The 16,595-nt window shown below is 36.6% G+C and overlaps 1 protein-coding gene across 1 annotated transcript in view; it reads right to left on the reverse strand.

The window, feature by feature from the left end:
* LOC149287228 (MAM and LDL-receptor class A domain-containing protein 1-like) overlaps positions 1-14,320 on the reverse strand; it is a 177,922-nt gene extending 163,602 nt beyond the window's left edge. The window contains exons 1-5 of the mRNA XM_089493201.1: positions 14,164-14,320; positions 5,103-5,260; positions 3,592-3,684; positions 953-1,139; positions 435-581 (exon numbers count right to left, since the gene is read on the reverse strand). Coding sequence (XP_089349327.1) covers positions 435-581; positions 953-1,139; positions 3,592-3,684; positions 5,103-5,260; positions 14,164-14,320 — 742 coding nt within the window. The remainder of the gene's footprint in view (positions 1-434; positions 582-952; positions 1,140-3,591; positions 3,685-5,102; positions 5,261-14,163) is intronic.
* Positions 14,321-16,595: the final 2,275 nt, after the last annotated feature.

A 16,595-nucleotide genomic window follows, 5' to 3' on the forward strand; every position in this document is an offset into this window, starting at 1 on the left:
GTGGAAAATTCATAATCTTGTCAATAATGCATCTTACTTCTTTCCTTTTGGCCTAACAGAGAAATAAGTGTGGAGCTGAACCTGTGTAATATGTATTTCTCGTGTTACCAATGATGTAAAAAATCTTGAAATGTCTTCTTTACACGGTTTTATATTGACAATATTCCACAGAAATAAAACATAAATATATATTACTATTACCAATAATATACTATTAAATCATCTTTATATTCTTATTTGTGGAAATAAACATAAAGTGACAAAAAAGTGCAACACTAAAATCACCATAGCAACCAGTGGAATGCTCCACCATTTCTTTGGTTGCCATTCTCTTATATGTTGTTACTTTAAGCTAAGTAGCTCCTGCAATGTAACATTTTAACTGGACGCCTTGACAATCAAACTAAAGAGAATATATGACATCAAATACTTACCATATTCTGTTTTAGTTGTGTGGTCTTTTTTTGGAAGGAGTTGATCCTGTAACTTTCTTCCGCTGGTTGCTTTCCAGCTATGGCCACCTGTTTTGAGTGGTGTCCAGTTGCAAAAGCCAGATTCAAAGTCACATCTGCTAAAATTTCCTGTACATCACAAATGTTTTAGGATTTCAGTAGTATGATTAAGACAGGCCATTACAGATATTATAATTCATATATATACACATATGACATATGATGACATATTATTTGTGTATACAAGTAACATCACTACTAAAATGTCATAAGAGTTATTTTCTGCAATATTCTGTTCTAACCCTGAAAGCATACAATGACATACACACACACACACCTACACAAGCATCAAGGTTCATTTATTTTGGGTTGTTTTTCATATGTTATTGGGTTGTATTTCTGGGTTTTGGAAGGTCATCATAAAGACTTACATTTCAGACAGGTATTGTAATTTGTGTTTTTTTTAGACATGTATTATTTGTTATGATATTAATTCTTACTACAATATCCTGGATCTTCATCACTTCCATCTTCGCAATCCAGCTCAAAATCACATGCCGACTGGGCGCTCAGACACAATTCATTGGGAGATTTAAGCAGCTTTGTGGATATTTTGCAGCCAACGATTCTGAAACCATCCAAAGCAATGAACCCTTTGCTGCCGATTATTCTTCCTTCAAATGCAAGCTTCAAAATATTCATGACATGTTAAGAAGTACGGTACTAGATTATAATTTTTTATAGTTCACATCTTAGTTCGTGTTTTTAATGATGCTGACAAAATAGAGAAAGAACAGGGAGGCTTTACAAAAAGAAATCGACATTGATTATCAAAACCAAAAAAACAGTCTACATACTTTTAACATTGCTTTGATCAATACCATTTTTTTTCATTGTTTCACATTGTTCTGGGAAATATTATTTTCTAAACACATGCGCAAGGCATTGTTAATACAAATCTGTTATGATGTATCTTGAAGGTATGAAAACTGCTGAACCATTTTTAAGAATGTAAAAAGTCAACATGAGAAAAAAGTAATCTGTACTATTACCCTACTGAGAAGAAACTGCAATTTTATACTTTATAATTCAAAGAAACAGTTTCCACTTTACATACATTCTAAATTTGATTCATACCTGTGGAGCTCCATGGAAATAGGTTATTTGATGGTGAAATCAACTGTTGGATTTCTGTCTGTTCAAGTGACACTTATTACATTTACTGAAAATGCTTGAATATGAATGTTAGTACCATTGCAATCAAGCCCATCTATTTATTGAAGGTACATAAGAAGGTGATGCGGATTTTTCACTGCTGCAAAATCATTTTATATGATTGTTGGCAGAACTATCTTTTCCGCAATTCAGACATCTTAAGGAGCCTTCAGCTATACTCTTATACGCATATATTCCTATATTTGCTGAGTAGCCCTGATGTTAAGGGGGAAATGGAATATTGTGTCTAATGTGTCTAATACTACTCTCAGGCTAGACTTACAGAACAACAGAACAGTTTGCTGACCCCACCTGGACTGAAGAGCTTGCTTGTTTCAAAAGGATCTTAGCATCCAGAGCCGAACTGGGAATGAAAAACAGCCCTAGAAATACTTGGACACCATCCCCATATATTTTATTGTGTAGTTGAGTTCATGTGTGCACATGTCCCATGAGGGGTTAACTAGAAACCCCAGGGCCCTGGGGCAATTTCCACCCAGCTTCACAAGCAACATGTCCCACAGTGCCACCTTTCTCTCCAAACAGCTTGTCTGTGCCATCTTAACCCCATAAACAGTCTGCCAGTGCCACCTCTTCCCCCTAAGCAGCCTGCCAGTGCTACCTTTGCCTCTTAAACAGCCTAACTGTACCACCACTGCCCCCCTAAACTGCCTGCCCTGGGCAGGAAGAGAGAGTTTCCTTGTACAATATGTAAGTTCCACAGCGATAAGCTGCAGGCCATAGACATCAGCATGTCCCCAGTGCTGCAAGGCCGGCCCCAGGACTGATCTGCCTTCCGGGAAATCTCCCGGGTTCCCAGTAGGCCAGGCTGGGCCTGTGCATCAATGGCAGCGCCAGTCAGTGACAGCAGGAGTAGGTTTTCATTCATTCTGCTTAAACCGATATAAAACATGCTAAAGGGTCATCTTTAGTAAATCCAGCTCATACTTTGTGTTGGAAGCAGCAGACCTAAACCTTCTGATACAGTCAACAAACCAATGGATTCTATACATTTAAACAATGTGTTTGAAACCCCAGCGTGTATAATTTGCACTGAGACTGGCTAGTTTCAGTGAAAATCTGCAACAAGCGGCAAAAGTAAAATTAATTTAACTATTTTGATTAAATGAAAATGACTAATTTAATCTATTTTAATAGGTAAAATGAAAACACTTCCCAAATTATCCTGCACTATGCATGTTTGAAACAATAGAGGCTTATAAGCTATTAATTACAACATTATACTAATGCTGAAATCATCACAGCAAAATTATTTTGCGGGTTTTTTTGCACCTTCATTACGACAAAAGTGATTAATTTTCACTTAGAAGTGATGGTCACCATCAAGAGCTGGAAAACAAATCTTTTAGGTGACATGCATTTATATGAGCAGGGACCGATTGGGAAATCTATCATTATGCTATCTATTTCTGTGCTAAAGCACCATGTTTTTAGTGGCACAGTGAAAGATGGGGGAGGGGCTTTATTGTGGTCACATCCACTCATGTCCAGGCTCCTCCTCTTTTGTTGAGCCTCTGTTTCCTTAGTTTCAGAAAAACTTTGTTTGTAATTATCCTTCAGAATGGACCAGTGGTTGTTAATTTTTGAATACGATATTGGTATTTTCATTTTTTCCCATTCTCCATAAAATGTAAAAATTCCATGTGTGGGATGGGGATAAGTTTAGTGATATGTAGATGGAGATTTCTCTGTTGTAATGGCACAAGAAAGCTACAATTTAAGATGCTCCCTACGGAGACACTGTCACTGTAGACATGGCAACAATATGCCAATAACCAGCGGAGCGGTGTCCACACAGTTGGCAAGTTATATTATAAAAAATATTATATTAACACAAAAGTTAATAAACAATATATAACACAATACATACAATATACAGCACATTATATATATTTGTGAATACCTGAAATCCCTTTGAATGTTCTGGAATAAAAACTTCCCCTTTAATCCATTGACTTTCTGTTGAACTATTGTGTTCAAAAAGTATTTCTTCCATCTTAAACATAACGTAAAAAATAGTGTTGAAACGAATGCATGTTTTGGTATTAGAAATTCAAACATTACAGCATATTACATCTAATTCAGAAATGACACATTCTATCTACCCACAAATGCCAAAAAAATGCAAATGTTAAAAATTCTGTTAGTCCTAATAACATGAAGTGTTTCATCAAAAAGACCCCAAAATGTCAGCCAGCCCTGAATCAATTAAAGCTGAGAATATTCACATAAATGAGCAATCAAATGCTATTCATGTAAATCCATAACCGAAACACGGCAAGTGATTAAGAACTAGAGAGAAATAAAAATGCAATAAGAGTTCCTTGAAGTGGAGGTTTCATTACATTCCAGAGTACCGTATAATATTTTAATAGACTTTTACATATCTTGAACCACATCAAATGCTTTCATGGTTTTAAAGAATTCAGCACCCTAACTTTAAAAAAACTGTAAAATAAGACTGTAAAGGAATCCAGAGCTTCGGGTTAGAATGTTTTCTAGTCCGCAGAACTCTAAAAGAGGTCCGGCTTTATAGTTACAGCGTTTCCTGCTTGAAGGAACCTAAACTAAGCTGTGTAGTCTTCATCCTGATGATTCTTTTGTTACTCAAAGCAAAGGAAACACATATCAGACAACAACTACAGCAAAAGGTTGTTGAATCTTTCCTGCCACCCCATACAGACATGTTTCATTCACTCACAGTATTGTGAGCCAAGGGTAAAGTGAGCAGTAAGTGATTTAAAAGTGACAGAATATGGAGGGAATATGGGGAAGACTAGCCAGTAAGTGCCAGTAAGTCTGCCCTATTGGCCTCCTGCGCCCCCCAGTTAAAGACACTGTTCCACTTACACAAAACATTCATTGCATCAACCTATCGGTGGCTACTTTAACATCACATGAGGATTAAGTCATGCTAGAAAAATATGAATTAGGAAGATATTTTGGGCATTCTTCAGTATGAGGAATTATGTTTCTACTGCTGCATTTAGTTATACATGTTTTAAGAGTAGGTGATCTAGCACCTATGAGCCTAGTGTGTTTTACTGGAAACTCCATTTGATAAAAATGAAAAGATTGGGTTATTCCTCTACCTATTTTTTTATATTTTCTTTTACCTCTGCATTATACAAAATATTTTATACTCACAGAAAACTTTGCATTTTACATTAAATAAATGTATACAGTATATCAATGTTTATGTTGAGTTAAAAAAAAAAAGTGGTTTAAAGTTTACTTGGATACAGATTGCCCTAACAGTTATGGCTTTAATATAAATGTAAAATAAATTTATGCTTTTGGCAAAGAAACCGCTTATTATTTTCTCTCTGAATTTTTGCTGTGACTGCAAAAAAGTCCAGCTATGTTTATTATATACAACTGAAAGTACTTTAATGCCGGCAAATGAAATAGTACCTCCTCTGCGTATAGAAGAAGCTTCAGAAGATTATTCCCCTCTATTTCATAATGAAACTGGAACTGACAGGTTGTGCCGGTGCTGAAGTACCGCGGGCTGATCATATAAGCACCATTCTGTAAGGTATTGTTCCCTGCTCCAAAAAACATAAACGACCCTGCAATGAAATAATATATTATTTAGATCTTATTCTGAATCCAGTGTGCATGTCTGCTTTGCCAGAAATTGTTGTTATCTGTATCAAGGCCTCCATAATTTGGTGTCACTCAGAAGTAAAACATTTTCCGCTATATTGTGCATATCCAGCTAGGGTTGCCATCTTTTGCTAAGTCATTTCCAGGACAATCTTCAAGAGGTTTCACGTGAGGGGAATGGAAATGGTTTTACCAATCACACCTAAAAATGTTTGGTTCAGCAGGGAGAAAGGAAAAGAGACACAAGAAAGAAAAAAAAAGAAAGAGAACAAAGTAAAGAACAGAGAATGGACAGAAGGCAAATAGAAGGGGAAAGACAAGTAAAGAGAGAAGAGAGCTGAGAAAAGAGAGAAGACAATAATGAAAAGGAAAAAGGGAGAGGAAAGTGAGAAAAGAAAAAAAGAGAGAGGGGAAAACAGTAGAGAGAAAGATGGGGGAGGGAAGGAGATGGAAAAGTAGAGTGATCAAAAAAAAAGAGAGAGTGAAGATAAAAGAGAAAGCACAAATGAGAAGAAAGTAAAATATGAAGAAAGAAGAGCAAAAGAGAAGGGGAAAGAGAGAATCCCTTTAACTGGCTGAGAGTGATGTCAATTGAACCCCATCAAACAGCGGCATCAGAAAAATACCGGCATAAAGTATAACATTCTCAAATGGAATCCGGTCACAGTTTTAGTGCTCCAAACAGTGCCAGTAACACTCTTCACAGATCCTACACTGACAGGACTGCAGGTCATCTAAATAAAAAAGCTCAATTATCCTCCTGCGCATTAGCAAAAACATGCGTGGAACATCAACTCTTACTACGACCCATACATCTTCCAGGTCCCTGCTAATTTATTTTGGAAAATAAAGGCTGTCCAGTCCTCTCCCACCAGAGAATGTGCACTGATATGTCCACCTGCCCAGCATTTACTAGGAACCCAGTCCTTACTTCTTTGTTCCAGGGCTGTCCAGGACACCAAGACAGATGGCACATAACAATGTGGCACGGACATCAGCAGGCACTTGAGCACCTTGGTAAATAACCCTTTTAATATCAGTCTACAATTACCCAAACAGACTTAATTTAGAAAGCAATATCATCAAACAACGGCTGGTTCTTAGAAAAGGTAGATCTTGGGATAAAATGCATATCCCAAGATATATACCGGTAATTTCTATAACACTGAAATGTACATCTAATACAGCATTCCAACTACAAGCACAGTAAGATTTTTTAAAGAGTTGGCAATTAATGCAAAAATTCTATGTTACAGTATAATAGATACAAAAGCTTACCGCTGGTTTATAGTTAGAGGTTAAATAACAAAAATAAAATAAAAAATTAATGAAAATATGTTGCAAATGGACGTGAGTGCCATCTGCTGATGTAAAAATGAATAACAGCATGACATAATAACACATATCTCGTAACAAGTGGTTTGTCTATTTATTTTAAAGATCATGAATATATGCCCAGCTTCCTGTCACGCTGGCATTATATAAATAAAAGATAATAATAATAATGTAAAGTATAATTTTATACTGTACCGTTATATACAACACATAAAATTATATGCGATAAGTTTATTTGCCATCCACAATGGCAGCAGGTCTCTGTTTTTAATGTATGTAGTCCTTACGAGACTTGTAAGCATTTAAAAGGAACACAGTCATTTCTACATAGATTACATAGACATCGATTAAAGGGGTCCTTAATGTAGGCCGTTCAAAGTAATATAACCATGACATTTTTACATCATTGAAGGACAGGGAGTTTTCAACGTATTACAAAAAAAGCATAAATACAGTATGTACACCCACATCATACCTATACTGTTACTTACTAATCCTGTGGCCTAGAATTATGGATATTGCTTTTTGGTACCTTTAATGAAAGGTATCGCTACATAATATCTTTCAACATTATTCAAATGGAAAACCATTGAAATATTTAACAACTAATATAGGTGGAGAAGAGGGCCCTGTTCTTGTGAGCTTACAGTCTATTAGACTGTGGTTTAGGGACAGGCATGGTTAATATTATACTGAGCTCCTTCAACAGTGACATTAAGAAAAGCAAATCTAAATTGGGTGAGCCTTAGGTTACTATTTCGTTCCTAACTGTTGGTATGCCATAAAAATACATTTTATATGAGTTTTTGTTATCTAAGCAGAAATGGGATATTTGTGTCTCGTTTCAGTTTTTATTTCTTGTTCCATAATTCTCGCTTTATCTTTAGTTAGGCTTTTTATCGTCGGTCTTATTTCAGTCTTCATTGGCAGACATATCTATTCTCATAGAAACCTTTGCAAAGAATAAAAAGTTGACAGTTCCTATTCAGACTAAACCTGAATGCGTTATCTCCCAGAGCAGATTTTTTGGCTGCTTCGCGAGTTGCAATCTGTCAGCTGCGCTGCATTTTTTTTTTATCCCCAGCACAAAACATTTGGGACACAGACTCGACCTTAGACCTTTTATGACAAAAGTAGACTGGAGGCTAATTTGAAACTGGGATCCTGAACTTTATTATTCAAACTTTAACATCTGTCACAAAATGTGTGCGTTTTTCACCTAAATATATATATTGTCTTGTAAATATGAAAGGGTAGCTTGCAGTGAAAGTAAATGAACTAGGGCAGGGGTGTCCAACCTGCGGCCCTCCAGCTGCTGCAGGACTACATCTCCCATCCTCCTCAGCCAGCCCCTTAGCTGAAAGAGCATTATGGGAGATGTAGTCCTGCAGCAGCTGGAGGACCGCAGGTTGGACGCCCCTGAACTAGGGTGTTGGATAAAAAATTTACATTGTTATATTTTGTTCCTGGGACTAAAGACAGTTATGATACTTCGTCAAGGGCCAACAAACCATATTCAGGGAGGGGGAGATAAATATGCTTTGAAGGCCTAGACTGGCTATCTGGTACACCAGGCAATATGGCCAGATACTTACCCTTACACCAGCTCAAAAAATAAAAAATGGATCCTGTGTTGTCCAGCTGCCGGCTGGATACAAATGAAATGTGTTGTTCAAATTGGCCTTAAAGTGCTAGGGGCAGCTTATTCCATCCCAGTCCACACCTACTTCAGGGGTTCTTTCTTTAGTTGATAGGGTATATTTAAGCATTAAACACACGGTTTTGAAGACAATAGCTCATATGTATTTAGTGAATACACTCCTTCTGCCTGGAACTGGAGCACAAGCTAGGCTGCCTACCTCTTTACTTCCACACTGCTGGAAGGGGAAGACGCTCTTTAAGCAGGGGGCAAGTCCAGCCAAGCGGCTCAGTTATAAAGTGGCCCAAAACGTTCTGGCAGACAACATTCAGTCCTGTCCAAATTACATTGACAGAAAGAGAATGAAACGAAAACTGATTACAGAAATCTCATCTACCGTCATTCTTACAGCCTGGTGGCTACTTCTGGAAATGCTATAAAAACTCAAAATAGCCTCAAACGTTAAAAGCCTCAAAACTCAAAAGTTAGTTGCCCAACATCTTTAAATCAGACCAGAGAAGGGGGCAACCCGCTCACTCCCAGGCTCCCTTTCTAACAGTCCACTGACTCTAGAGTATCTAGAGCCCCCCCCCCACAAAAAGCATTGTTTATATAATATACAATAAAGTAACTTTTTTCTATTCATTTATCTTGCAACAGTTTATCCCAAATTCCGGCTTTGGTTACTATCAAATAAATGGTATATACATGTCATGTGAAATGGGCAATGAAAGTGCTACACGCTCCCATTGCTGTTGCTGAAAGGCATTATTTCATTAGAGGTATCTGTCATATTGTCTAGCTCGGAGAGAAACCAGTAACCACAAGTGCACTTTTTCATTCTGTTAACATGATATTTAACCATTTTCCATGGTCAGATGCTCTCTGTCAGCAGACATGTCAAATTAGTAACCTTGTACTTTATAGAAAGAGACATAGGAATCAGAGCTCCTACCCACACTGAGACAGTAAAACAATCATAGATATGTAATGCTCCGCTTACCATATAACTACTCATTCCAAGGCAAATGAGTTATGACATTGAGAATTAACCTTGTAATTATGTACATTTTATAAGGTGTCTAACACGGAGCATCAATAGACAATTATACTCTACCTCAAATGGATTTCATATATTACCTATTTCAAGAGAACCCTTTGTATAGCGACATTATATATCATGTGTCTATTGTGCGCAGCTATCCACAGGATACATACCAGCATATTTAGAATTGCAAATGTATTAATTGATGAAAAACCTCTCTCCCTTCTTGCCAAAGAGTCTACTCTATTACATGTGCCCCCATTGCACTCCAGCTATTATACACTTATAATCACCCCACAAGCTATTTTCTTAATTATGTAGTCCAGAAACTCAAGGATTCTAAGGGTTCAAATGCTGTCATGTATTAATTATATTGTTTTTGGTATCCTGGTTGTCTTGTGGACAATGTGGAGTTCTGAATGACTCCAAATGATTCAACAGGTATTATAGTATCTGGTTCATTACTGATTGGAAAATATGGATAGCTTCCATTCCAAATAAACCAGCTCTGGGATTCTTGTGGGTCATCCCAAGAGTAACTTGTCATCCCTGATAAGAACCATTCAGCCCATCTTAAGATGCAAATCAGTCTTTGGTCTTGTCTTAGATACAGACATTAGTCATTGCCCTATGACTACACTATGCATAATATAACTCCCTGTATTACCCTCTAACACTTCTACCACTTTCTTTGGTTTTAAGTGAAAATTGTATGCTATGCCGGCGTGTATATATAGATATGTACACAGTATATATATATATATATATATATATATATATATATATATATATATATATATATATATATATATATATTGTATATGTAAAATGGAGGGAGTGTCAGAAAGTATTCTTGCCCTGTTTATTATTGTCAAATATATATACTCCACGAACATATTCTTCTTTTTACTTTGAATTCCCTTTTAATGTATCAGGCCTGGCCTGGAGTTTGCTCAGAATTGCTTTGCTGAATTGCTGAACTCTTACAGCATCACAGTTTTTTAGTGCAGGTACTGTTTTATCTGCAGAAAACGAAAACTATATAAATAAATATATAAGCATATATATATATATATATAACATGTATATTAAACATGCAGAATTTTGTTTTGCATATTAAACACAAGTCTCTGGGACTTCAAAGCAAGCCTTATTTAAGAAAATTAATGTATTACTAATTATGGAGATACTGTAGTATTGTCTAATTTAGTTCACATTAAAATGTAAATAACTTCCTAAAACTTTTATCTTATTGTATTTTTCACACCAGATAAACTTTAATGGAACAAAGACTAACATTTTCAAATGCTATTGGTAACATTATGTATCAAGCTGCATTTAATTTTCATTCCTTTCATGCAGACTTCCAAAGCCCATTTCCCTTATTTTAAATTCAAACCAATTCGAACTTCTATTTACTGGCAATGAGTATTTTACTGCTATAATTTATCTGTTGGTTTTGTTTGAAAGACCATAGAGGATATAACACATACACAGGGTTTTTCAAAGTAAAAAAGTAACAAGCTCTCTAATATTCTTACATCAATATGAATATATTTCAGATAATTTCTTTCAGATTTTCTCATGCTTAAAGGAGAAGTCCCATGCAGGGGTGAGCCTAGGGTTTGTGGCACTTGTGTAATATTTCTTCAGTGCCCCTCCAACTAAAACACACACACACATATTAACATGCAAACGTGGTCTCAGTCTAACACCACTTGTCTACCTTTCTCCTCGTGTACCTCGCACCACAAACACCATACACTAACACACACATGCTAACACCAAATACCATCAGACACACTAATGCTATATCATACCATACACCATACATATACTACCATACACACACACTAACACCGTATACTGACACAAACACTCATGCTTACACCATACATAACATCCTCCCACAGATGCTAACACCAAATGCTAATGCCCAAAATAATGCTAACATCATATACACTCTACTGCCACTTAGTATCACACACTTATGAAAACACCATGCACACTGTCTGATACCATACACAGATACACACACTCATTCTTATACATATACTTGTATGTGCACACTCTCAAACTCTCTGACACACATATTTACACTAATGCCATACATGTCCACATACATATACATATTCTCCAACACCTACACTTACATGCGCACACATACTACTACTGTAATCTATAGAATCCCCAAATCATATGTAATAAATTGAAATGTTTGATTAGAGCTTCTCATTTTACTTAACCATTGGTGCTGATACTGTGAAGAAGTTTGTAGTATGTAGGGCTATGTGTGTGTGTGTGTGTGAGAGAGAAAAAACTGATAAAAATACAATACGATACTATAATAAACTTGATGGTATTATTTGTGCTTCTAATGCACTCAAATATTTCCCAAAGATTGGAGTCACTCACATTACAGGTATGGGACCATCAGGTATCAACAATGAATGTCATCAAGGAGATCTCACAAGCTTCAGGTTTACCCGAAACAAATAATTTCCAATAGGATCAAGAAGATATGAGAAGCAGGGTCAATACCAAATTTTGATAATTTTTTTATAAATATGGTATCTTACATGTAGAGTAAATCATCCCCCGCAGTAAAACTAGAAAAGGTCATCCAATATCCCCAATATCTTCTTATATTTTTATTATGATTTAGGCTGCGTAAGACATGAAAATGTGAAATAACATCAGTTGTAGGGCTGTTTTGGTTAGAGTGGCAGTCCCCGTGTCTGAATTTGGAAAATATATTGCTTTAAAAAGCAATATGCGCCATCTGATATTTACTTATAAATGCAATAATAGATTACAAATCCCAGACATATGATGGACTTGCAAACACAACACAAATAAATGAATAAGATTTGTCTTTTTAAATTTTAATTTGTGCAACTTACAATGGGTAAAACTATAGGTGTTTTTTTTTCAATTTTCACACTTTAGATTTTCATACTAATTTTTAGTTTAAATAAGTAATGTTTCCAAACGACAACCCTTATTGCCATGTAAACGTAAAATACATAGTTTGAGTGGTTGCTCAAAGAGGATAGAAGATATAGCAAAAATGGTGACAAAGTGTAAATAAGCTTTTGTCCTTTATGCGTTACTCCTTAAATATATACGATTGCTTAAATCTAAATAAACAATTATAACCTTTTTTGTTGGAAATCATAAATCATCTGTTATGTGTTGAATAAGAATATCCAGAATATATAAATTGTTCGTTCGTTGTAATAGGATTCTCTGTATAAAGTTGAAGATCTGTTTTTTTCATTTTTTTTTTTTATTCAAGTTAAAAGTCACCTTCCCCAGCTGGTTGGGTATCTGCTTCAGTGCCAAGAAACCTGACAAAATTGCTTTTTCCAATTTATGAAACTTTAGAACACGTCTTATAAGGGTCTGCATTGTGTTCCTTATTGAACCACCGTTTTCAAGGACTTCTTTATAAAATGTGTTTATAGTATTTCCAATGTTGCTGGGTACAGTAACAGATTAATCCGATAAATGATTCCTGCCTGATCTAATAATTCATGAAAGCACTATACCAAAAAAAGTTTCAAAATATAGATCAGTGGTGCCATAATATGTTATTTATGGGGTTTTTTTTTTGTTTTTTTTTAACAACCCATGTTTTATTTAGTCTGTAATATTGCTGCAATACATGGACAAATGCTTGACGTAAAAATAATGTAATAAAATGGAATTATAGTCATTCAAAAGCTAATTAATCTGAAGTAGATCAAATAAGGACCACAAAATAGCTCAATTTGTAAAATGTTAATACAATGCACTACCCATAAAAAAACATAAATGGATGAATGAATAGATCACCCCATGATTTGAATCTACACCCACGATATGTCACACAAGCTTCAGTATTCTATCTTGGGACCCTGGAAAATTGGTAGCCAGATTTATGGTAGCCCACCAAGTGCAGTGTATATTTGCTAATAAAGGAGAACAATGTGCTGTTAATTTATATACTCAATTGTCTTATATAACTTTTTTTTAATAAAATATTTAGTTCACTATCTTCTGTCATCTGTTTTGGATTTAATTTGTTCATCATCAAAGCTATAAAATGGACAAGAACCCAATTATGGTTATTGTGAACTCAAATTCCTTTTGTGACTGACATCTGAACAGCTGGGTCTTAGCTAAGTTACTTGGTACATTGAATATATAAGGAAGTTAGGAAAAGGCTAGCGTTTGGATTTCGTGGCAATAGTTAGTTCAGTCTAGTACAGAGACACAAGAATTAGAGACTATTTTAGTTAAGCAGACATTTCCCGAAGTGCAACGGAATATAAACTTACATTTCACAAATAGAGAAAAGAAAAAATGTCGGTGCGCTAAGCTAGTCTCAGGCTCAAATAATACAAATGTGTAATACGAGGCCTACCAAACAGTGTGAGCATGCTGCAAATACAGTGTGTTGGCTGTACAATGTATACAAAAAACAGAAACTGTCTGCGCTTCTTACCCTAATAAAGTTGGCAACAAATATATAAACATAATATAAATGAGAGGTTTTGGTTATATGAATTGGCCAAAGCATAATTAAGCTCACCCGCCACGTCAAGGCACACTCTCAATAGGGTGAGAACCTACTCTCACCTCCTACATAGTGAGCACACAAAGCAGTTTATACTGCTACCAAAACCTTATTAATGTGTTGGGGGAGGTGCAATTAAACCTCCTTCCCATTAACCCCTGGTGTCAGAAACCACGGCGGGGTCCTCGCCGGCAGTACTCACCCGCTCTGGGTAAACGGTCCCGCGCCGCGGCTGTCCCGTCCTCCTGTCAGGACCGATGGCAGGGTCCTCGCCGGCATCACTTACCCGCTCCGGGTAAACGTGCCCAGACCCCGGCTATTCCTGACGTGCTATCTCGTGTACCAGGCCCCGGCTTTTCCTGACGTGCTACCTCGTGTACCAGGCCCCGGCTATTCCTTTCGTTCCTGTTTTTTCGTGGTGTGCTCCAAGTTGTTACCTGCATACCTGGTTCCCACCTATATTTTCTCCGTTCCGGGCAGCTCACGCCTCACACCTGGACAGCAAGCTGCAACCAGACCGATAAGGTTTTGGTAGCCGTATAAACTGCTTTGTGTGCCCACTATGTAGGAGGTGAGAGTAGGTTCTCACCCTATTGAGAGTGTGCCTTGACGTGGCGGGTGAGCTTAATTATGCTTTGGCCAATTCATATAACCAAAACCTCTCATTTATATTATGTTTATATATTTGTTGCCAACTTTATTAGGGTGAGAAGCGCAGACAGTTTCTGTTTTTTGTATTTCACAAATAGATCAAGGTTATGGATACCCAGATAAGATCTAGTAGAGCTGTGATAGGGAAGCTTTAATCCAGCTACATGCCCCCCTTGATTTATAGTTGACATAAAGGTCATTCCTGAGAAACTGGTCCAGATTTAAAGTAGATATTTCTGGTTTAGCTGTCTGTAATCTCTGACAACTGTTTATCAAATCTGTAATCTATGTACTATATATGCCTGGATGTTCATAACATTTTGATATATAATATATATCTGAAATATGAATACTGGCATAGGTTGTTCCCAATTTAAAAACATTTTTCCTATAAAAGAAGCCCAACGATGCAAAAAAACAGAGCTTCAAAAATGTAAAGGAAAAAACATGCAAGCAACAATTCATAGAACACATTGTCATTTGCATGACAAATGCCTCTAATCATTTTTAATGATCACATTGAATAAGGCAAGATCTACTGTGATAAAATACTTCCTCATTAACACTTTAATATAGTTTTCCTCAAACCAATTAGTGAACATTGGTTTGAATGAGTAGATATTCACTCAACTGAAAAATAAAATCATAGGCTTATTTCTGAGCCTTTACGGAAAGCGATGATTGAGTTCCACTGTAAGAATATTTTTTTTATCTTTATAGTTTTATACTTTGCAATGAAGGATTACAACTCAGCATTAAATTTAAGAAATCTAACTACAGGTACAACTACTTACAGACACTGTTCAGTTCTCATTCTTCAAGGTTGCATACTGACCACAGGCCATTGATGAGTAGAAGGGAATTACTAGATGGCTAGGTAGATAATCATCTTTCATATATGACACTGAGCCCAGGCTGGAAGCCATAAATGTCATACATAATTGCTTCTCCCATTTACACCTGCCAGCATCAAAACTTTAATGGATAAAGATAACGAAAGCATTGCTCTTATTCGAAGAGAATGACCAGTCTCTAGAAAAGAGAGCTCTAAATTGTTTTTTGGGGGTTTTTTTTTTATAGAAAAGCTATTGAAGAATTTAGTGGTTTCTTTTCTTGAACTGTGTATGTTTAATATATATATATTGGAACATCACTTTCTAAATACATAGACATTTTATGTGTAGTTGTCCCCCCCCCCCCCCCCCCCGCTTTGCAGCTATAACAGCTTCCACTCTTCTGGGAAGCCTTTTCACAAGAAGTTGTAGTGTTTCTGTGGGAATTTTTTCCATTCATCCAGTAGAGCAATTCTGTGCCCCTTGCAGTATCTGTAGACAACATCTCTAATGTCATTGCAGAACTGAAGATGGGACACACGTGCATGAAGCTATAATGCAGCTTCTACAATGCGTTATCCATTTTTAATAACATCAGGATGTTAATGGCTCACGTTCTCAATGTTGCAGAAAAAACGGCATCATCCTCCTCTGTCACCAGGGAAACCTTTAGCAGATCATCCCTCTGCCCATCTATCTGAATCTATTTTATTTGATTTGTAATGAGTTTTAGTTGTGCTCCTACCTGCAGGCTATTGGAGCTTCTGTGTGTCCTATTTAAACCCACAACAAAAGGCACATTCATTGATTAGTTGGTTGGCTTGCTCCTCCGTTGTAGCTTTCCAGATACTCCCTGGATTAATGCATTTTGAGATTTAGCCTGGATACTGATTATGAACCTTTACCAGTGAGACTGACATTTTCCTGGATATCAACTTTGACTGTGAGACTCACCTTGGATTTGGACTTTAGATACCTTACAATAGAGACCATCCAGAAGCTATAGTATACACTTCTAGGAGCATCAAAATCCCCACAGTTTGGTGGCGACCTGGTTCTATCAGCTATCCAAAGCCTTGGAGGACATGCTTACCAAAGCTCTAAAGGTCTGAACACATTTCAGCCTGTTCTTTAGTGCCCACAATGTCTGGACCATATTACAAAAAAGCAGAACTGCCTGCCCACTCACCACTCACCCATTAACCCATTAACCCATAAAACATGCTGTCTCTCA

Source organism: Sceloporus occidentalis, unplaced genomic scaffold, assembly GCF_023333645.1.
Source record: "Sceloporus occidentalis isolate IW3139 unplaced genomic scaffold, rSceOcc1.0.p SCAF_63, whole genome shotgun sequence".
NCBI lineage: Eukaryota > Metazoa > Chordata > Lepidosauria > Squamata > Phrynosomatidae > Sceloporus > Sceloporus occidentalis.